This window comes from Callithrix jacchus, chromosome 2 (genome assembly GCF_049354715.1).
Source record: "Callithrix jacchus isolate 240 chromosome 2, calJac240_pri, whole genome shotgun sequence".
Lineage (NCBI taxonomy): Eukaryota > Metazoa > Chordata > Mammalia > Primates > Cebidae > Callithrix > Callithrix jacchus.
The window spans coordinates 97712457-97736222 of record NC_133503.1 but is presented as its reverse complement, the minus strand read 5'-3'; the positions used below and the strand labels follow the sequence as shown (position 1 = coordinate 97736222).

The window sequence follows — 23766 nt, the reverse complement described above, 5'->3', positions numbered from 1 at the left end:
AAAGTACAGGCAGGTTCAAGAAAGGACTAGTCTAAGGTTGTGTTCACACACAATTCAAAGGCAGAGACAAAGCTACGCAAAACCTTTCTAAGAAGGAATGTCTCCTTTTTATTTTTACCCAGAAAGACATCACTTTTTAACTAAGAGTTAACCAAAGAGGCAAAGTCTCATATTCATCTGGTCAATTTGTACTAAAGAAATAATTTTTAAACTGTATTATAGCCAAGGTTGTTAAAATTAATTTTATTCAATTTGTCAATAAGTTTCATTTGAACTTTAAGAGGTTTTAAAGAATTGGTTAGATGGTTTTCCAAACACAAAACATACTATGTATTTCCCATGACAAAACTACACCTTATAATCTGGGAAGATCTTTTTCACAACTTTGTAAGACTTCTGAAGTGCTAAAAATCATACACTTTAAAAAAAAAAAACTTTCTAAAATTCCATTGTATTTATTTTTCATATTTCCAACTCTGGGGCAGGTAAGTCAGAGAGAATAAAAGAATTTTAGAAAGAAGAGAAGTATTTAAAGCTTAAACACCTATTTTACAGATGAAGGAATAAAAGCTCACAATGCTGAATGACAAGTGACAGATCACAGCCAAGGCAAACCAGGAATTTAGGGCTATTCAAATCAGGTACAAATTTTACACTCTCTTCTGTTTAAACTCCCCTACTCTGCTTCTCAACGCAACAGCTTAAATAATTAGTCAAGAGGCAATTTAAGTATCTCTCAGAGCAAAGGTTCTTATAGTGAAGAGAGAGAGGGACCACAGACTTGCGCCATAACTCAGTCAGTAGTCTAATTCTCATCTGTCACCTTGGAAAAGGAGAGCCACAATCACACTTTTACCAAAACAAAGTTAACTCCACTATAGTTTCAGAAATCATCTCCATTACCACCCGTATAACAACTCTGGGTCAGAATGTCTTGTTCTAACCCCTTTATATGAAAATTTATACTAAATTTCTTCCTTTTTCTGACCCAGAAGGGATAAACAAAAACTTCGTAATACCCTTCAAATGTGGGATAGACATGAGAGCTCTTTTCCCAGTTTCTACCCTCTCCTTTCCCAAACATTCCTCTATGCTGAGTGATTCTCATCCAGACATCCTCCACGTCCTAGAACTTCCTACACTTGCAAATCACTTCACTTCTTTGGGCAAAAAACACAAAGTGTCCCTACTTCATTTAATCCAAAGACTACATAATGAGCTTCCTCACAAAATGGAGCACCCTCTGGTTTGATAACTTACATGCAATCTTCTGTACTTTAATCCTGGACTTATGCCCCTCTCCTTGAAGACTCTGGTTGTGTCTGTTAGACACAGGAGAAACTCCTAACATTTTAGTTTTGTACTATTGATCTTATGTTGTTCTGTTACTTTCTCTGTAAATCACAATGATCTAGGATAAGATCAGTGTCTCATCTCTGTGCTCATTGAGAATGTCTCTATAGGAAACGTGAATGAGCATTTGTAAACTTCATGCATTCATGACAGTTATCTGTAGGGCTTTTGAAAAGCACATGGTAAAAAATCAAATGAAAATAAATCAGTCTCCTACTGCCAATCCCCATTCTCTCAGAAACCATTCCCAAAGGTCACCACTGTTACTAGTTTCTAATGTATCCTGCTTGCAAATATATCCCACCCAATTTTTCTGTATATAATGGTAACATATTAAATACTACTAGGCCCCTCTGCTTCTCTGCCCCCATCATTTATATACTATATACTGGAAATCATTCCATATTAGCACATATAAATGTATCACATGTTTAGTTTTCTCTCTCTATATTGTCAACTGTAACTGCTGTGTTCCCATCTCAGCTTTGTAACTCTGTACAAGTCTCAGCCTCTGCTTTCTCACCTCAATAGTGAAAAAATACTAAAAGAGTAAAATACTATCTGCAGAGCACATGGTGATGGTCAATGATTATTCCTCCTCACTTTCCTCTCCTTTGTGGGCTCCTCATGGAGCCTGGCCTTTCTGTGGGACTGTGGAATCAGATCGACATACCTTCCAATCCTGCTCTTGGATTTCTTTTAACAGAGACATGGTATTTCATGTGGGGCAGAGGCTGGGGAACATACATTACTTTATTAAGCCAGCTTCCTTCTAATGAATATTATTTAGGTATTTTCCAGTCTCTGTGATGACAACACAGTAGTAGTTCCACTGATATTACAGAAGTGATATATCTCATCTTCCTGGACCAACTCAGAGATTGAGGAATTACTTTTGAAATTCCTGATCCAGAGCCACAGCTTCTGTGTGCTCCTCATTCAACAACTTTGCTTCCCCTCTGGGAGCCCTTTCAGCTTTGCCTTCTCTGTTCCTATTGTCTGCTTAACACGAAAAATGCACTCAGGCAGACCTGGTAGTTAATTACTTCAAATAGGAAAAACCACCTTACATAGAAGACGGAATGATTAACCACATGAACTTTAAAACACCGTACAATGTCATCACCATTAATGAACACACTGGAAGAAGTTTGTTCTGTCCAATTCATAGTCATATAAAATCCCAAAAGGGCTCTAGAGCAGTAAATATCTGGGTAGGGAGGAGAGAAGAGTAGAAATGTTGGTGTAAAAAAATCAAAGAAGAAAAACAGCTTAAACAAATATTAGATGATTTCATTCATACAAAGTATCTAAAGTAGTAAAAATTATAGAAACAAAGTAGAAAGACAATTAACAAGGGCTGAGAGGAGCAGGAAGAGGGAATCAGTGTTTAGGAGGTACAGTTTGAGTTACTAGATGAAAACACTCTAGAGATTGCTTGTACAATGATGTGAATATATTTAATATTACTGAACTTACTCTTAGAATGCTTAAGATGGTAAGTTTTATTTGTTGTTGTTGTTTTGAGACGGAGTTTCACTCTTGTTACCCAGGCTGGAGTGCAATGGTGTGATCTCGGCTCACCGCAACCTCCGCCTCCTGAGTAGCTGGGATTACAGGCACACACCACCATGCCCAGCTAATTTTTTGTATTTTTAGTAGAGACGGGGTTTCACCATGTTGACCAGGATGGTCTCGATCTCTTGACCTCGTGATCCAATGTTATGGTTTTTATCACAATGGAAAAAAAAGGCTTGGACTAAATGCCACTTTGAAAAGGAGCACAGTAAGAAAGCCACCTCCTAACTCTGTGCTCCTGATACTGCTCCTAACAGCTGCCCTGGGGTGCTAAGATCTGTGGGCAGGCAGGACAGAAACAATCTTTACATTGTGTGCTCAGACTGGTCCAGTTCTTCACATGTGATTTACACTGAATCTTCTAGATTTAACTGAGAGTGTCTAACTTCCTTCCCAAGCCCCCTTACTGTCTTGAATGGCCTCTCCTTATCCCTCACTCTCAAAAACCCATAGTACCTCAATGTAATCACATCACATTTTGTATATAAAGTTGATGTTATTACAACAAACGTACCTCAAACATTAACAGATGGATTTACAGTGGCCCACACTGTGAATAGAAAGACATCTTCTTGGTTTAGGAGAAGGAAAATAAAGCATACCAAGCCCCTATAAGCTCTGACAAGACACTCAGCTCATTTCAGACACATCCCCATGACAGCAACCCATCTGACAGATGAAGAAATCAAGGCTCAGGCTGCCTAAGTGATTTTATAATATTACGTGTCTAGTACATGGATTACTGAAGCTGAGTCGGTATATACCAGGATCCAGCTTACTGGATCACACTGACACACCCATCTCTATTCAGATAACTTGACTTTCCTCTGACTTCAAAAACATAGATTTGACTGCCACCAGCCATAATGAGGTTCTGCTGACTTGCATCTGACACAATGTGCCAATCAGAAGAAGTGTTCAATAAATAGTTACTGCTTTTTTGACATTGCTATTTCTCAGCAGCCCAGAGCTATACTTCATCAAATATATTGCTTCACTTTGATATACTGAAGCAATATATTTGATGCTTCATATCAGAAATGCTTTGATAGAGTGAAGCATATGTATATTGCTTCACTCTATCAAAGCATTTCTCTGTCTGTTCTGCTTTGACTGCACCCACCTCACGTCAACAATAGATACTGGTCAGCTACCCTCAGGCAAATCATTCACTATAGGGGATCAAGAGCTGTGTAGCATCATCATCCCCTGGAGCTGGCCTACTGACCTACTAACTACAAAGTGCTCATGTCTGGAGTGATGGAGTGTTTGAATCAAACATAGTAGTGATCACTTGAGGATGCTGCAGAAACACAGTGTGAGCCTCAGGGCAGAGGGCAGTCATCTGTCAAATGGTCAATCAGCCACTCACACCAGCTCTGTCAAGGAGAGGTTCCAGGGAGGCAGCTCTCAAGCCAAATCTGTCCATCAGAAATGTTTAATTTAGCACACAGAGACTTTTTCATGAATTGCCAGCACTTCAAATTCTAGGAAGTTCACATAAACATCCAGATTTTGTACTTCTCTTGAAACACTAGAAGATTTGTCAACATGAAGTCCCCTCTGCTGCAAATAAACAGCTGGCTTGGTCCAAGCAGTAACTAGCTGTCCTCTTGCACACTGTGCACAAACCATCCTCTCAGAAATCATTTTCACAACCCTTTACACACTTTGTTTGCAGCCCCTTCCACAGAGCCAGAATAGGAATGCTGAAAATGTCATCTTATCTTGCTTTCCAAAAGTTCAAAGATTATGCTGCAAGTATTTGTGTGTTCAGTGGGATATTTTTAAGAACTTAAAATGCTGCATCAGATAGTCACAGCCTTGTGTAATCATTGCAAATGGCTTCACCCACTACTTTTCTTATACTAATTATGAATTATATCCAAATATTCTGTCTTCACTACCTACTGACAGCAGGGACTTCCTCCTTTGACAGGAATCCAACTGTGTGAGTTGCCAAGACCTTGTCAGAGAGAGGGCTGTACCAGGAGGGCACTTTTTCCTCCTGCTGTCTCTTTTCTGGCTTTATCCAAGCTCCTCTGAAGCAGTTTAGACTTGCAGGAATGCTCTGGCTGCCTGCCCTGGTGCTGACCTCCTCTGGGTGGGGAAGCAGGCTGCTGGGTGCAGGGCACTTGACTCTGGAATGTACTTCCTCATAAAGATGCCAGGGCCTGCACTTGGTGAACTAAATACAATGGGTTTTTAGCTGCCAGGGCATTTATTACTCCTGATTGAGAGGTGACTAAACATGCTTTTAAACTTACAGAAAACTGGGATGCAAGATAAGGGGACTAGTCATCTAGTTTGACTGAATCACTTTAACTTCGGAATTTAAAAAAAATGTCTTCTAAAGTCAAGTCTCATTTAGTATAAATTAATGATACAACCTAACAAAAAGTAATAACCCCCATCACAACTTTAAAAAAATTATATACAAATGTTTGTTGTGGTTTTTCTGGAACACACCACATTTATTCATTCGGATATTTTCTGTGACTGCTATTGTACTACAAATGGCAGAGGTGAATAGTTACTTCACTATGATCAATAGTGGACGTGCTGGATCAAATGGTAATGCTACTTTTAAATCCTTAAGGAATCTCCACACTATTTTCCATAGCAGTTGTTCTAGTTTACATTCCAACCTGCAGTGTAAAAGTATGCTTTTTTCACCACATCAGAAACCATATGGCCTGCAAAGCCTAAAATATTCATTATTACCTGGCCCTTTGTGAAAAAAGTTTGCCTAGTTATTTAGTTATCTAGCTCCACTAAAGAACTCTTGTTGGGGAGGGGGGTGTTTATTTATTTTTATTTCAATCGTTTTAGGGGACAGGTACTTTTTGGTTACATGGATAAGTTTAGTGGTGATTTCTGAGATTTTGGTGCCGCCATCAACTGAGCAATGCACATTGCACTCAGTGTATATAGTCTTTTATCCCTCACCCCTCTCCTACCCTTCCCCCCAAGTCCCCAAAGTCCATTTAATCATTCTTTTTTTTTTTTTTTTTTTAATTTTTTATTGGATTATAGGTTTTGGGGTACATGAGCAGAGCATGCAAGACAGTTGCGTAGGTACATACATGGCAGTGTGCTTTGCCTGGGGAGAAATGCCAAATGTGGGTGAAGGGGAGAAGAAAAGCATTTAATCATTCTTATGCCTTTGTATCCTCACAGCTTAGCTCCCACTTTAAAGTGAGAAAGTACAATATTTGATTTTCCATTCCTGAGTTACTTCACTTAGAATAATGGTCTCCAACCTGATTTAGGTTGCTGCAAATACCATTATTTTGTTCCTTTTCACAGTGGAGTATTTTCTCTTGTGTACATATTAATATATACACCACATTTTCTTTATCCAATTGTTGGTTGATGGACATTTAGGCTGGTTCCATATTTTTGCAAATGTGAATTGTGCTGATATAAACATCATGTGCAAGTGTCTTTTTTACATACTGACTTCTTTTCCTCTGGGCGGACACCCAATAGTGGGATTGCTGGATCAAATGGTAGGTCTACTTTTAGTTCTTTAAGGAATCTCCAGACTATTTTCTATAGTGGCTGTTCTAGTTCACATTCCAACCAGCAGTGTAAAACTCTCCCCTTTTCACCACATCTACACCAACATCTATTATTTTTTTCACTTTTTTACTTATGGCCATTCATGCAGGAGTAAAGTGAGTGCTCACTGCGGTTTTGATTTGCATTTCCCTGATAATTTGTGACACTGAGCATGTTTTCATATGTTTGTTGGCCATTTGTGTATTTTCTTTTAAGAATTGTCTATTCATGTACTTTGCTCACTTTTTGATGAGATTATTCACTTTTTTCTTGCTGATTTCAGTTCCTCATAGATTCTGGATATTAGTCCTTTGTCAGATGCATAGTTTGCAAGTATTTTCTCCCTATTTGTGGGTTGACTATTTATTCTGATCATTTCCTTTGCTGTGCAGAAGTTTTTTAGTTTAATTAGGTCTTATCTATTTATTTTTGTTTTTATTGCATTTGTTTTTTTGGATTCTTACCTATGAACATCTTTGCCAAAGCCAACATCTAAAAGAGTTTTACCAGTGTTATCTTCTACAATTGTTATGGTTTCAGGTCTTAAAGTCTTTGATCCATCATTAGTTGATTTTTATGTAAGGTAATAGATGAGGATCCACTTTCATTCTTCTACATGTGGCTTGGCAGTTACTCCAGCACCACTTGTTGAATAGGATGCCCTTTCCCCACATTGTTTTTGTTTTATTGAAGATTAGTTGGCTGTAGTTGGCTTTATTTCTGGGTTCTCTATTCTGTTCCATTGGTCTACATGCTTATTTTTATGCCAACACCATGCTTCTTAGGTGACTATAGCCTTGTAGTATAGTTTGAAATCAGGTAACATGATGCCTCCAGATTTGTTTTTTTTGCTTCATCTTGCTTTGGCTATGCAGGCTCTTCTTTGGTTCCACTTAAATTTTAGGATTTTTTTCTAGTTCTGTGAAGAATTATGGTATTTTGATGTGAACTACACTGAATCTGTAGATTGCTTTTGGCAGTATGGTCATTTCCACAATGTTGATTCTACCTATCCATGAGCATGGGATGTGTCCTCTAAGATTTCTATCAGCAGCGTTTTGTAGTTTTCCTTATAGAGGTCTTTCACTTCCATGTTTAAGTATACTCCTAAGTGAGTAAGTGAGTGAATATGTGTGTGTGTGTGTGAGAGAGAGAGAGAGAGAGTGTGTGTGTGTGTGTGAGAGAGAGAGAGAGAGAGAGTGTGTGTGTGTGTGTGTGTATTATTATTATTATTATTTTGCAGCTATTGTAAAAGGGGTTGAGTACTTGATTTGATGTCTAGCTTGGCTGATGTTGGTGAATAGCAGGGCTACTGATTTGTGTACATTAATTTTGTATCCTGAAACTTTGCTGAATTTATTTCTAGGAGCTTTATAAATGAGTCTTTCGGGTTTTCTAGGTATACAATCGTCATCAGCAAACAGCGACAGTCTGTCTTTCTCTTTACTGATTTGCATGACCTTTATTTCTTTCTCTTGTCTGATTGCTCTAAGACTTCCAGTACCATGTTGAATAGAATTGGTGAAAGTGGGCATCCTTGTTTTGTTCTGAATTACATACAAATGTTAAATGAGAAGTGGCAGTTTATGCTAATGATTCCAAAAACTTTAGTTATAAAATTTTATTTGAGAGAGAATACCAATATGATCAGTCCATGAAAATGAACAGCTGGCCTTATTAGAGCAAAAAGTTATTTAAAGGATAACTCCATTTTGCCAAACACAGTACAATCTAATAAAATAACCTCCTCTATGTCTTAAAATTTTTTATTTAAAAATTTTTATTAAAATAAAAAAAATTAATCATCAACATTTTAAAATAAAAATTTAAGTAACTGTACTTTGCCAAGGTAACACTTTTGTTTCCCTTTGGCCAATACAAAATAATTTCTAAAAAATGAGAGCTATTCTTTCTTTCCTTCCCAGCTACCCTCAAATGAGTCCCAAAAACAGGAAGCTTCTGGGCAAGGGACTGCTCTGGAGCCCAACGTGTAGGAGAAAGATGGGCACGGCAGGCCTGGCTGTATAATCTCCCTAGGCAGGCAAGACTCAGGGCCCAGGAGGCTCTGAGCCTCATCCAAAACCCCTTCCATCTTACACACATACTTCAGGACAGCTTCATGAAGAACTGCCTCGCTTCATAGGGCCTAGTGGGCTTCAACGAAAAGCATGCAGATAGGAAGCATGGCAGTACTGAAAGGTAGGGACCAGAGGACCCTCTTCAAATATTCTGCTTTGAGTTGGAAGCCTGCCAAGCCTCCGGACTGGGGGATGGCTCACAATCACTTTCCACCAGCCAGGTTCAATTGAGGCTCAAAGCGAGGTACATTTGAATTAGAGGAAGAAGAAAATGTAACATTTAAAAAATGAAACAATTAATCCCTGCCCCACAACATCCTTCATATTTGCACAAGAGCAAGTGTAACACAGGATCACTGGACCACTGGCATTTGCGAAATGGTCCTTCCCTACCCAGGAAAATCACACTGTCAAGGGGAAGGTCACCTTTAGAATTCATCACTATTTGTGGAACACAGGCTTGAAAAGTCAGGATAGGCTGGGCACAGTGGCTCACACCTGTAATCCCAGCACTTTTTAAGAGGCTAAGGCAGGTGGATTGACTGAGGTCAGGAGTTCAAGACCAGCCTGGGCAATGTGGCGAAACCCTGTCTCCACTAAAAATACAAAAATTAGCCAGATTTGGTGGTGTGCACCTGTAGTCCCAGCTACTCAGGAGGCTGAGGCAAGAGAATCGCCTAAACCTGGGAAGTGGAGGTAGCAGACTGTGTCAATGCACCTCAGCCTGAGAGGGAGAGTGGGATTCCATCTCGGAAGGAAGGAAGGAAGGAAGGGAGGGAGGGAGGGAGGGAGGGAGGGAGGGAGGGAGGGAGGGAAGGAAATTCAGGATAAAAGCAAAAAGCAATTCAAAAATCAGAGTGAAAGGTGCTCTCAGCGAAGTCTTGGATTTTAACACAACATTGTTTAATCCTCTTTTTAGAATAAAAATGATGAATATACACCATTGTTTAAAATATATAAACGGTCATTAATGCTTAAAGATATCACCACAAGAATATTCACTTTAGTGCTTTTTGTGGTTTTTGAATTTTGAAACTCCTTAAATATTTAAGAATTAAAGATTGGTTGAATAAATCAGGTCATATCTCTATGTCTACACAGCAGAAAATTATACAGATATTAAAATGGCACTGTGTAGGAACATTGAAAGACTTAGAACACATCCACGATGTATTATTAAATAAGAAAAGCAACTGGAAAACCCAGGATTGTACCACGTGTGTGGGAAAAATATACAAGTGGTCAAAAGGCTGTATAATACAGTGTTACTATAAGGAGAATAGAGTTGAATATGAAAGGTTTTTCTATCTTTTTGGGAAAGAAGATTCTACATTTTCTAAATTTTAAAAAACAAGCACATATTTTTATAATAATTAAAGCATAATACATTCCACATTTTAAAAAGATCCACCTGCCCGGTACAGTGGCTCACACCTGTAATCCTAACACTGTGGGAGGTCAAGGTGTAAGGATCGCTTAAAGCTGGGAGTTTGAGACCAGCCTCAAAAACACAGCAAAACCCCATATCCACAAAAAATAAAAGATTAAAAACCATTAGCCAGGAGTGGTGGCCTGTGCCTGTAATCCCAGCTACACAGAAGGCTGAGGTGGGAGGACTGCTTGAACCATGAGTTCGAAGCTACAGTGAGCTATGGCCACAACACTGCATTCCAGACTGGGTGACAAGGTGAGACCTTATCTTAAAAAAAGAAAAAAGAGAGAGATCCACCTGATGCTGGAAGGCTGTCCTCCACAAAGGCTGGGCTGTACATTAGCCACCTGCCCACCTATGCCCTCGCCCACTACTGAAGAGTCTGTTTTGATATACTCAACAGACTGTGCTGTGAGGGCCCCTTTACATATGCTCTATGGCAGAGAGGAGTGGAACTGAGAGGCTGCCCTCAGGTGTGGGCTAGGATGGAAGTGATGGCTCATGCTGCTCTGTGAAAACTGCATTTGTCTGGTACTACATAAGCCGAGAAAAAACAAAAACCTTATCCTAATTAATCAGCTTGTGGGATTTAAGCTTCCAAGGAGAGTCAAATCATTTTTTTTTCTGTGTTAACAGAGGCAGATACCTGCAAATATTTTCATTAGAGCACACAAGAAGAAGAAAAAAGCAACCACACAGGTTTATAGAAAGAGCATGTGTAATTCTGCATCTCAAGTAGAAGGAAATGTTGATTTGAAGCAGGAAATGCTTTTGCTATTTTCAGGTGATCTCAGGATAATTTTATGAGGCTTGATGTTTCAGAAATAGCACAGGGTTATGCAAGTTTGCTTATTAATTTTAGTCACACTGCAGCTGATCCTAATGGGATTTATTACTGCTCAAATACAAAATATTAAGATAAAGCAGAAGACCAGGCATTAGAAAACTAAGATAATCTGTCCAAAGCCACCTTTAGTATATAACTGTAAGACAGGTCTTCTCCTTTTCTTGATTGTAGTTCTCAAGAAATAACTGCAGAATGTGCTGGGGATAGAGTATCCTGAGATAGGGAGAAACTGCCTACAACAGCCAGGGCCTTTCTCCTGCTCCCTTTAAGGAATGTAACATCCTTCATTAAGGGGGAACTTTCCAGGACAGCCTGAGCTCTGTTCCTCTCTCCCCTAAAAGCAGGATGTCCTGCAAAGCTTTAACCTAGTGAGTCCTGTTGCCCTGAGGCATTCAATTCAGAGTAGGCCACCTCATTCAGGGTCCCTCAGTTGTGGGGCAAGTGAGGCAGGCCCCTGCAGTCAAGACTCCATCTACCCCAGGCAGCTTTCTTGAGCCTTGGGGACCAGCTCACAATGGATCCTGGCTTCCTTTGTCCTCTTGCTGCCCATGTGTAAGTAATACATAAGCTTCATGTAACTTGTTGCATATGAACATGTTCTCTCTCACTGGACTCAAGCAAGTCAGTAACCAATGCCCAGTAAACCTACTCCACAGCAGTTTTAGCCAAACTGCCTTTTACATCTTAGTTTCCTCTTCAGCTGAAAGGAGGTAACAATACTACTGATGTGGCATGGTAATCTCATGCAAATTTCAGTCATGTTTTCTTCTTTTCAATGTAGAACCACGAGAAAGAATGTTATTTCCTCCCAGCCAAAAAGATGGCGGGGGAGGGGAGGGCGCTGAACTACAGTCAGACTTAATTTGACTTTAGAAGCAATATGTCAGGTGACATTCTCACACACAGGAATGGCAGAAGAAACTCCCAAACGTTTCTTCACAGGCCTGGCATAAGGATTAAATGAAATGACAGACATCATAATGCTATGTCAATTTTCACACAATGTTCAGATGTTAATGTTGTTACTCAAAATTTCATTTACTTCCTATAATATGCCAGACCCAGTAGACCTGGGCTCCTGTCCTGGCCACACCTCTGAATAAGTGCTAGAACCATATCCTCCTCATCTGTAAAATACTCTTTCCCTTGCCCCACCTCATGGGGTGAGGCTCAAACAACATAGTATCTGTGAAAGGACATTGGAGAGTGTTAGACAAGGGTGATCTATAAGCAAGCCACAAACTAACGTCAGCAATATTACTTCACAGTAAAATTCTGTGAGCAATGAACACTGAACATGGAATAAAGCTGATCGACTGGGTGGTTTTATTAAAGAAACAGTGTCTTTATTTTAAAAAATGTGAATAACCCAAATGTCCATCAACAGTAGAATGAATAAAATGTCAAACACTAGAATACTGACAGCAAGAAAAAAAACATGCTTTAGTACACACTGTATATAATGCTGGCAAGAAGAATCAAGACGCAAAAGAACACATACTATGATCTATTTATATAATATTAAAAACAGGCAAAATAAACTAATGTTTTCAGAAAACACAACAAATTATAATGAAAAGGAATGAAATTATTGCAAAGTCAAACAGAAGTTTCCTCTAACTGAGGGGAGAAGATGGTGAGAATGCTAATCAGAGAAATGCCCATGTTGCACTTTGGGGATGCTGGCCAGATTAACTCTGCATGTGTGTATACACGTATGTATACATATATGTATATGTCCATAAGTATATTTTATTTATACACTTTCTATATGTACATTGTTACATGATAAAAGACTAATAATAAAAAACCAACTGGATTCTGTACAAATGAAGCTCAAATTAAGCTACCTCGATAGCGCTCCTAATTTCTACTTGTATTTTTTACAGGTGGGGTCTCACTTTGTTGCTCAGGCTATACTCAAACTCTCAGGCTCAAGCAATCCTCCTGCCTTAGCCTCTTGAGCAGCTGGGACTGCAGCCTCACCACCATGCTCAGCAGTGGTATTTTTTTAAAAGACTCTTGCTAAGAGTTTTTTCAACTTCAATTCAAATATATCAAACTAAGAAATTACTCAGTGTAGCACTTTGTCTTGTGGGTTTTTGTTTGTTTAAGAGACAGGGTCTCAGTCTATCACCCAGACTGGAGTGCAGCTACATGATCGTAGCTCACTGCAACCTTAAGTTCCTGGGTTCCAGCCATCCTCCTGCTTCAGCCTCCCAAAGCACTGGCATTACAGGCATGAGTCATTGTGCCCAGTAAAGATTTTATTTAAAATAAAAACACTTCAAAAAGAAAGTATGGGGCCAGGCATGGTGGCTCATGCCTATAATCCTAGCACTCTGGGAGGCTAGGATCACTCAAGGGATGATCACTTGAGCCCAAGAGTTTGAGACCAGCCTGGGCAACATACTGAGACCATATCTCTATTAAAAAAAAGTAAAATAACTGGGCATGGTGGGGTGTGCCTACAGTCCCAGCTACCTGGGAGGCTTAGGTTGGAAGATCACTTGGGCCCAGGAGGTCGAGGATGCAGTGAGCTATAATCATGCCACTGCACTCCAGCCTAGTGACAAAGCAAGATCCTATCTCAAAAAATAAAAAGAAAGTATGGTCACTAAGCAGGTCATGGTGATTCGAGATGACTATTTGTCTTCTTAATAATTACTGACTGCTTTAATATTTCTAAGATCAAATTAAAAGTTCTAATATTAGAAAGTTTTAATATTAAAAATTTCAATAAAAAGACTATACAGTTAGACATCACCTGAGTATATCTCAAACACCAGGCTAAAGGAAAACACAAGGTTATATAGGTAACTCAGGGACGCCATGACTTACCAGCTGGCTGTGTTTGTGCTATTCGCTTAGGGTAAGTCTTGCTTCGAGTTCTTGTCACATTCTGATCAGGCCGGGGAAGCTGAATAGAAAGATCTCGACTCATTTGCAAAGCTGTCCTGCCACTTAAAAGTACAACATTTTGATTAGCAAAGGTAAAACCATGCATCCACAAAATTAAACAACAGGTCATTCAGAAAATCTGCAAAGTATGGAGAGAAGAAAAAACACACAGACTCAACTGGTCCTAACTATACATGGGGTTTTAACTGATTCTCATTGCAATATTCACCAAGGGAGGAGTTATAAAATTCTAGAGGAGATTTACATTAGACAGAAGGAAGATCTTTCAGAGGAGGAAACAGGACGAAAGGATTTATTAAAGGACGAGTTAGATTTAAATAGAATGAAGGGCTAGAAATAAAGGTTGCTGAGTCTTTAAGGTCACTTAATAATAAAGGAATTAGTTGAGCTAAACTATGGGAGAGCAATGATTCCACATGAGCTCCATATTGTACTCACAGGGCAGGTTGTAAAGCGTCCCCCACAGGACCAGTCACTATGGTTTTATTCTGGACTCTGCCATGGCACAATTAGCCATTTACTGTACCCACCTCGCCTGTGCCAGATCAAGTGTCTGGAAGACTGAAGGCAGGCCTAGAACCCCATGCAAAGCACTGCTGCTCTACAGATTCCTCACAGATTCCAGGGCAGCTTTACCTGGGGATGGGCCAAACTTCTCAAGTCATTTTCCCAAGGAATCATATGCTTTAGTTTGCTGGATTTCAGTGAACATGTGTCTTACTAACAATTTATTCCACAACTGCTGGATTTGAGCTACTGAATGATCCTGGCTTTCACGCAGAAACATCATTTCAGGCACAGGAAAAATGCATTTCTACAAGGCTAGTTTGATTTACGCCAAGTAGAGCCATATGGGGGGAAAAAGTCTTTTAATGGCCTTAAATCCTAACCATTTTACATTTACAGGATAAATATGGGTGAATGTTTCCCCAAAAAGATTAAACAGACTTAAAATTCATCGTTCACATGCTACTGTGCAAGTTTCTCCTCCTCACTACCCCATCCACCTTTATTAAGAATGAATATGCCTACAACCCTCATAAAAATAACTCTGTATCAGGCTAAGTTGGGACGTGTGATACTAGCTACCAGGGAAATAAAGATGCCAGGGCCCATCCATAATGGTACTTCGCATTCAGTAACAGTTCATAGAAATTCAGGAAGGGAGCGGGGCAAACTTCTCCCAATATTCACCAAGGTAGTGGTTACTAAATTCTAGGAGGACATTTTCTTTTGCTTGAAATGTAACTTCTTTTAAAAGAAGTACAGGGGGTAACACAAATTTTCAAAAAGTGAAAAATCCATATAAAGTGAAAATTTTCATTATTATAAATGGTCTGGAGCATGACGATAAGGTCTACTTTCTACAGACTCACTGTTACCAGAAAGACCTGGGCACTGTACACTTCATCTCACAGAGGAAAAAACGTTCCCTATAAAAACAGAACCCAATGTATGATACACTAAGGCATCTTATAATGAGATTTTTTTAATTATTCAAATATAATGAGGTTTTTCTCTCTCAGGAATAAAGGAGAAATGAGAAAATCATATCGTAAGATTAGTAAGACTAAGGACCAGAAGGGTAAACTGATCTGCCACCAGCTGTACAGGACCCAGCACTAGAACAAGTCTTCTGACCTCCAGCTGGTCAGTATGGCATAGCCTGATGGCATGGGAGAAGGAACCATGTAGCTGTTGGGTTTGAAGTTGCAAGCCCGGTTTAAAGCATAGTTCTGCCTTTCCCTAGCTGTGTGGTCTTCAGCAGGTTATTTGTAAAAATCCTTACAGCCTCATTTTCCTCATGTATATTTCTACTTATTCTTACAATTTCCTGGCAGAAGTATTCTTGTATAGCATCCTATTTCCTTGTAGCAGAAAGTAACTGACAAGTATAGCAATTTACAGTGTAAGTGAACAGAGTCCCTATGCAAGTTTGGTGGCTCTCTGTTACGACAGGACAGAACTTTATCTCTGTGATCACTCCTGCTTCCCTGCTGCCTCTGGCATACATACACCTCTCTGAATGCTGAGTGGCACTGCCAGCAGTCCCTTCAGCCTCTAAATAAACAGAAGGAAAAGAACAAGAGTAGAAACACTCAGGATCAAATCCCAGCTTTGCCACTTACCGATTAGGGACTGTTACTTTAATTACTTTATTTCGGGGGGGGGGGGGCCTCCAATTTCTCATCTATATAAAGTGGGATATGAAACCTACCTCTTTGGTAGGTCATTGTGTGGATTAAATAAAGCAGCACATGTGAAAGCAACTGACACAAAGGAGGTTCTCATGAGAACCTGATCTCTCTTCCATGCTTCATAGAATGTGAAATCTCATGACAGCTCCTGTGAGTTAAGTCCTACAGGGAGGATCTGGGTCCCAGGGTGGTTTCGAAGGCCTCCTTCTCAATTCTGGAGTATAAATTCTACACAACTCATTAATTCATCAAAACCAGGAGCACCCCACAAACTTAACGCCAGGTAAAGACAAGGTTTCTTCGTAAGGGGCTCAGAGAAGACAGCAATGTATAACAAAAGGTTTAATCAAAGAATTTCTATTTCAGATTATTGGTCTCTGATGACAAAACAGGAACAATAACAAAAGAATTGGGACATCAGATTTCAGCTCAGTCTTTCCTCACAAACTTAATTTTTAATCTTAATTGTCCCATATCATTAAAAAACATCTGCTTTTTCCTTCTTGAGCACTAGTTTTCCCAAAAAGCGCCAATTCTCCTTGGCATATTTTGCAAGCCCTAAAATGCAAGGGAAAGTAAAGACTAGAACCCTCTCTTCCTCCATCACATATAGGGATATGTGCACAACCACAAAGACACTAACACACCACTATAAACACATACACAATTACACACACAAACACACCCAGACACCTGCATTCATATACTGTAGCTACTTGTTAGGCTGTTCTTCAGACCCCATTCTTTAAAAGCCTGCAGGGTGAAAGGAGGAGAATGTGTGTCCAGAGCTCTGCTTTCATTCCAGGATATCTCTGCAATGTCTCAAGGAAGGGGCAGGCATATCCTGCTGGTTAAAGTCTGGTTGCTTGCCCTCTTTTAACAATAAACAGTTTGTGTGCTAATGACCCCCCAGCAATCAGAGACCCATCCCTGCCTAAGCTCTGGGCATCATTGTTCTTCTAAGGATGGGCAATGTTAGTGTTTCCTACATAAGGACATGTGGATTTAAGATTCATTAAGACTTACCAGGCTAACAGCCACAAAATTAGAACAGTGAGCATAGCCTCCTATTTTGCAAAGGTTACTTTTAATTACTTCCTTGGAAGAAATGGTATTTAATATGCAAAATCCAGTAACTTCCTAATAATAATTCCCAGTAGCCATAACATTTGCATTCCAATAAATTTGAGAAATCAGGTATAGCTAAATTTGTGGAAGCCAACCACAGCGTACGTTAAATGGGATAATCACAATTTTAATAGTAGGAACATTAAGACAGATGTCTTTTCACCAGCTCCATTTCAGTCACAAGGAGACATTCTTTTATAACCCTGGTGATGTTTTATGCCACAACTCAAAGAACAGTGCAAATACTATTACCTGCTCTTCTTAACATAAACCTAAATAATACTTCCTTAAATTCTTCATAATTGTATCGCTGTCTACAGAAGAACAGCGAATATCTAAATGTTACACATTTACATATCAAGGAATACCTTCATGTAAATTCCAATAATATGCATAATAGAATGACACTGAAGCATTTTTTAGTCATTAAATGAACAAATATTTTTAGTCATTAAATGAACAAATATTCAACTAAATAATATACAAAGATGAATGCACCAAACATTTAATATTCATTACTCTTTTATTGATTATCTTTAGTCTCAAATTCAAGACCCAAAAAGTGCATTATAAAAGAGAAGAATCAAAATCCAGTACAGAGAATCTGAGAATGCTTGCCTTGGCTTTTTTTGTACCTCCTAACGAAGCATTTCATTCAGTGATATCTCCAATGGAAGTGACAAAAGTGTCCCATCTCTGTGACATGAGGTGGCATTTCCATGCCCTGCTTGGGTTTTACAAGGCCTGGGGGACCTCTCTCACTGTCTGAATAATACTTGAGCTCTTTGAAGGCAGAAGTGGGTAAATCTGATTCTTTTTATCTCTGGGTACCTAACACCATGCCTTGTACATCACAGGCTCTCTCCAATGAACAGAACGAATTGAAACAAAATAAATTCTTTTTCAAAATATAGAATCCACTCTCATTTTTAATGCTGGTGTTAGAAAAAGACATAAGCACTTGCGTAGCTGCATGACAATCAGGCTTTTTCCACAAAAGGCCAACAGTCTGCCTAATGGTCATAAGCATGAGCTCTGCAGTTAGAGAGCCAGGGAATGGATCCTGCTTCCCTGCTTTCTAGTTGGATTACCTAGAGAAGGGACTTGGCCTCTTTGAGCCTTAGTGTCCTCAATACATTAATGGGGCTAATACTGCAGAAGATTGATAATTAAATGAAGCAATGAATGGAAAATATGTAGCACAGTACATACCACTTAATAACTGCTCAATAAGGTTGAGATACAATTGCTAGCATTACTACATGCAAGCTTTATGCTGCAGAAAAAAACATGGCTTGATGCACAATATAAAAAGTACAGAGTGTGCTAAAATAGGGGATCAACAGAACATCTTAAAAACACAATTAGTTACTATTCAGAACATCTACATTGTTTCATAATCACAAAACATGCATAATTAAAAATAAGTGATACCTGTATTAAAATGAAGTTATGAAGATAATAAACTTTACTATGATCTAAAAGCCCACAACACAGCTAATGCAGTCATTAAATATAAATAAATCTGGGAAATCATGTGTGTTGAGAAGGTTTTAATCAACTGTTATGCTTCCAAAACACATTGGCATTATAGGAAAAAAGAAAAAATATCAAAAACTTCATTGAGCATGTATGACAGCTGAATTAAGTATTTATTTACAAACACATCCCCCCAAGGAAAAAAATGTCATTTACCTGTACCGATGCTTGTAACGTATGGATCCAAACTTGCTGAGTTTTCTTGACAGTGAATTAGAGTCATTTTCTGGCATTCTAATCAGTTTTTAAAAGAAAATCAGACAAAGACTCAATGTCACAGGCATTCTCGGCCACCTCTCTCCCCTAATACAAACTTTATAAAGGACCCCAGCCATTTTCTAAGAATACCTCTCCAACACCATGCTATTCATACTCCATGAGGATGAAACAGGGAATAACTCAATTTTGTTTCCATTTAAAAAACAACAAAAAATAAAGCTTAATGTATTACCAGCTAAATGTGTCTTATCTTTACAATATAAAGATGTGAAACAAAAAAAAAGTATCCCCACCATCCAAAGGTCAGTTCTCTAGTTTCATCTGACCTGACCTCCCAGGAGCCCTGCATGCAGTTGCCAGCACCTTATCATCAAGACACTCTCTCTATTTCTTTGTTTCCCAGGATACATCACACTCTTCTGACTGCTCCTTCTCACACTCTACACTGGCTCATTCTGCCCTCTTATAACAGGAGGGCCACCAAGCTCAATCCTTGGAGTTCTGCTTCTCTCTCCACTGTTTCCATTGGTGACCTCATCCAACCACTTCTGTAAATACCTACTTAAGTGACATCATCAATTCCGGTCTTTCCAGTGAGCCTTGTATACCCAACTGCCTTATCACATCTCTACCTAGATGGCTGATAGGCTTTTCAAATTAATTATGCACAGAATACTCCATTTCCACCAATACTACATAGATGCTAGCAACAGCTGCATGCTTTACATAAACCTAAAAAATATTACCTCGATCCTTTCTTGTAGTATCAAAGATATATCTGTATCTATGGGTTTAAGTGCCTATGCGCATATATACATATATGTACACATACATGAATATATATGTGCATATATGCATGTATTAATATAACCCAAAGAATTAGGAATTGAGAAAATTAATAAAAGGGAAACAATGCCAAATTTCTGTCTGAAGATAGAAATCTTTTTATAAAAATAAATGCCATTTTCATTTATTAAGACAACAAAATTTTTGTATCAATTTACCTAAAAAATGTATGATGTTCTACACTGCACTTCCACAGATGCTTGCAGGCAGTTTTACTTCGAGCTTCAAAAAAGAATGAGGTTTCATTACACTAAGAGACAAAGAAAGAGAGATTGATTATATGAATAATGACCATAGTATTCTTCAAATAACAGCCCCCTTGAGGTTAACAAAAATTCAAGGGAGAGATTACTGTCAACACATCAAGAATAATTATTTTTGGAGAGGTGCATTAAAATCACCTTCCATTAACTAATATTTGATAAATTTCATTTAAATCTTAAAGCACCTTTATTACCTACTTTTACTTCACCCCATGACTATAGGTAGTCTGGATGATGGCAGTGAAATACTACAAAATCTCCCTCATAAATGGCCACTAAAACAGGAAAAGCACAGATCACATGAAAATCAACTCCCAATAAAAAGAAGATGCCCATAAATCCAGTCCTTAAGTGTATTACTTTCAGGGATGAACAAGTCACACATAAAACAATGACTAAAGAATCTCAGGAAGAGCCACTAGGAGGAGGGACCACCCCAGCAGCATAATCTGGGAAAATTAAATAACACCTCTGATGCCAAGTTTCTCCATTCTGCATCAAGTTACTCAGTAAATCAAATTAAATAACATGACATATGTTATGTTTCATACTAATAGGTGTATAATACATGTTGACTATTATTTTAATCCAGTAGTTACTTGATTCTCTATATTTAATATGTAAGAAATAAAGCAACGATGAAGGTACAAATCAGCCTCTTTATCCATAGGTTCCACATACGCAAATTTAACCAAATTTGAATAAAAAATATTCAGAAAAAATAATAATACAAATTTAAAAAGCAATAAAGTATAACATCTATTTACATAGCATTTATATTATGTTAGATATCAAAAGTAATCTAGAGATGACTTAAAATTATATGGGTGGATGCATGGAGATTATATGCAAATACCATGCCATTTATATAAGGAACTTGGACATCCTTGGATTTGGAAGGAAGGTTTCCAAAACCAATGCCCTGTGGATGCTGAGGAACAACTATACAAGCGTACCTTGGAGATACTGTGGGTATAGTTCCAGACTACCGCAATAAAGTGAATATTGCAATCAAGTGGTTGCATACATTTTTTTTTTGTTTCCTAGTGCATGTAAAAGTGGTTTACACTATACTGTAGTATATTAAGTATACGACAGCATTATGTCTTTAAAAATGACATATATACCATAATTTAAAAATACTTTACTGTTGAAAAATGGTAAAAATCATCTAAGCCTTCAGAAAGTCACAATCTTTTTGCTGGTGGAAGTTATTGCCTTAATGTTGATGGCTACTGACTGACCAGGATGGCAGTTGCTAAAGGTTAGAGTGGCTATATCAATTTCTTAAAATGACACAACAATGAAGTGTTCTGTGTTAATGTTCTCTTCCATTCAAGAAAGATTTCTCTGTAGCACATGATACTATTTGATAGCATTTGACCCACAGTAGAACTTCTTTCAAACTTGGAGTTAACCTTCTCAAACCCTGCCACTGCTTTATCAATTAAGTTTGTATAGCATTTTAAATTCTTTGTTGCCATTTTAACAATGTTCACAGCATCTTCACCAAGAGTAGATTCCATCTCAAGAAACCATTTTTGTTCATTCATAAGAAGCAAACCTTTATTCCTTCAAGTTTTATCATGAGATTGTAGCAATAAAGTTATACCTTCAAGCTTCACTTCTACTTCTAGTTTTCTTGCTATTTCTACTGCATCTGCAGTTACTTCCTTCAGTGAAGTCGTGGACCCCTCAAAGTCACCATGAGGGTAGAAATCAACCTCTTTCAAACTCCTGCTAATCAGAATAATTTGACCTCCTGCCATAAATTATGCATTCATTGTATTAAGGGCATCCAGAATGGTGAATATTTTCCAGAAGCTTTTCAATTTGCTTTGTCCAGATCCATTAGAGAAATCATTATCTATTGGATCTATAGCTTACAAAATATACTTCTTAATAACATTTGAAAGTCAAAGTTACCTCTTGATCCATGGGGTGCAGAATAGATACTGCAATAGCAGGCATGAAAACAACATTAATTTCCTTGTACATATCCATGAGAGCTCTAGAGTGACTGGCTGCATTGCTGATGAACAGTAATATTTTGAAAGGATCTTTTTTTCTGAGCAGTAGATACCAGCATTGGGCTTAATATATTAACTAAGCTGGCCAGGTGCTGTGGCTCACGCCTGTAATCCCAGCACTTCAGGAGGCTGAGACGGGCAGATCACCTGAGGTCAGGAGTTTCAGGCCAGTCTGGCCAATACGGAGAAACCTCATCTCTACTAAAAATGCAAAAATTAGCTGGGTATGGTGGCACGCACCTATAATCTCAGCTACTCAGGAGGCTTAGACAGGAGAATGGTTGAACCCAGGAGGCAAAGGTTGCAGTGAGCCGAGATCACACCACTGCACTCCAGTGTGGGTGACAAGAGACGCTGTCTTAAAATATATAAACATATATAATATGTATATTATATATATGTATATATATGTGTATATTATATATGTGTGTGTGTGTATGTATATATATATATTTTTTTTCACTAAGCCATGCTGTAAACATATATGCTGTCATCCAGGCTTTGTTGTTCTATTTGCAGAGTACAGAGTACAGTTAGCATCATTTGTATGGACCCCAGAATTTCCTGAATGGTAAATAAATATTGGCTTCAATTTAAAGTCACTCGCAGCAGTAGCACCTAACAAGACAGTCAACCTGTCCTTGGAAGCTTTAATGCAGGCATTGACTTCTCCTTATAGCTATGAAAGTCCTAGATAAGATCTCCTTCCAATAGAAGGCTGTTTTGTCTACACTGAAAACTGTTGTTTAGTGTAGCCACTTTCATCAATAATCTTAGCTGGATCTTCTGGATTACTTGCTGCAGCTTGTAAATCAGCACTTGCTGCTTCACCTCGTACTTTTTATGTTATGAAGACGACTACTGGTCCTTTAACCTTGTGAACCAACCTCTGCTAGCTTCCTACTTTTATTCTGCAGTTTCCCTATCTCGCTCAGACTTCACAGAATTGAAGGCAGTTGGAGCCTTGCTCTGGATTAGAGGCTTTGGTTTAAAGAAATGCTGCAGCTTGTTGGATCTTCTATCCAGACCACTCAAACCTTCTCCCCATCAGCAATAAGATTGTTTTGTTTATTATTTTTGTGTTCACTGGAGTAGCTCTCCAAATTTCCTGCAAGAATTTTTTCTTTGCATTTTTAACTTGGCTAACTGGCCCAAGAGGCCTAGCTTTTAGCCTCAGCCTTCAAGATAACTTCCTCACTAAGCTTAAACATTTCAAGCATTTGATTTCAAATCCCAGAGGCACAACTATTCCCTTCAGTTGAATACTTAGAGGTTATTGTAGGGTTATTAACTGACCTAATTTCAATATTGCTGTGTCTTGTAAAACAGGGAGGCCTAAGGAGAAGGAGAGAGAGACATGGAACGGCCAGTCTGTGGAGCAGTCAGAACACAGGTATCATAAGTTTACTATCTTACACAGATGCAGTTTGTGGTACCCCAAATCAATTACAATAGTAACATCAAAGATCAATGAAAAGCAGCCCCAAATCATTTTCTCACAAAGAGCAGCCTGCAAGCTAGGAGTCTGCACAGGTGAATGCCAGCAGGAACTAAAGACTAGACATTTCAAAATGGCGGCTCCATCTTTCCTTCTCTGCCAGTCACATGAGATACAAAGGAGCAGACAAGATGGCACAGATCAACTGCAAAGCCCATTTGCATAAGAAGATTACGGTGGGGTAACCAGCCTTCCCCGTACACTATGTAGACATTATACCTGATGGAATCAATCTGTAAGCCCAGTATAAATCAGACACCACCTTCTCCAG

General features: G+C 38.7%; 1 protein-coding gene across 3 annotated transcripts in view; it reads right to left on the bottom strand.

The window, feature by feature from the left end:
- The window catches only part of EPB41L4A (erythrocyte membrane protein band 4.1 like 4A), a 274144-nt gene that overhangs the window by 68545 nt on the left and 181833 nt on the right, over window positions 1-23766 (bottom strand). For all 3 annotated transcript variants that reach the window (XR_004739723.3, XM_008991698.5, XM_078365056.1), the window contains 3 exons: window positions 19863-19954; window positions 18796-18873; window positions 13694-13815 (listed from right to left, as the gene is read on the bottom strand). Coding sequence is in view for 2 of the 3 variants with exons in the window: in XM_008991698.5 (XP_008989946.1) it covers window positions 13694-13815; window positions 18796-18873; window positions 19863-19954 (292 nt within the window). In the remaining variant the exon portion in view is untranslated. The remainder of the gene's footprint in view (window positions 1-13693; window positions 13816-18795; window positions 18874-19862; window positions 19955-23766) is intronic.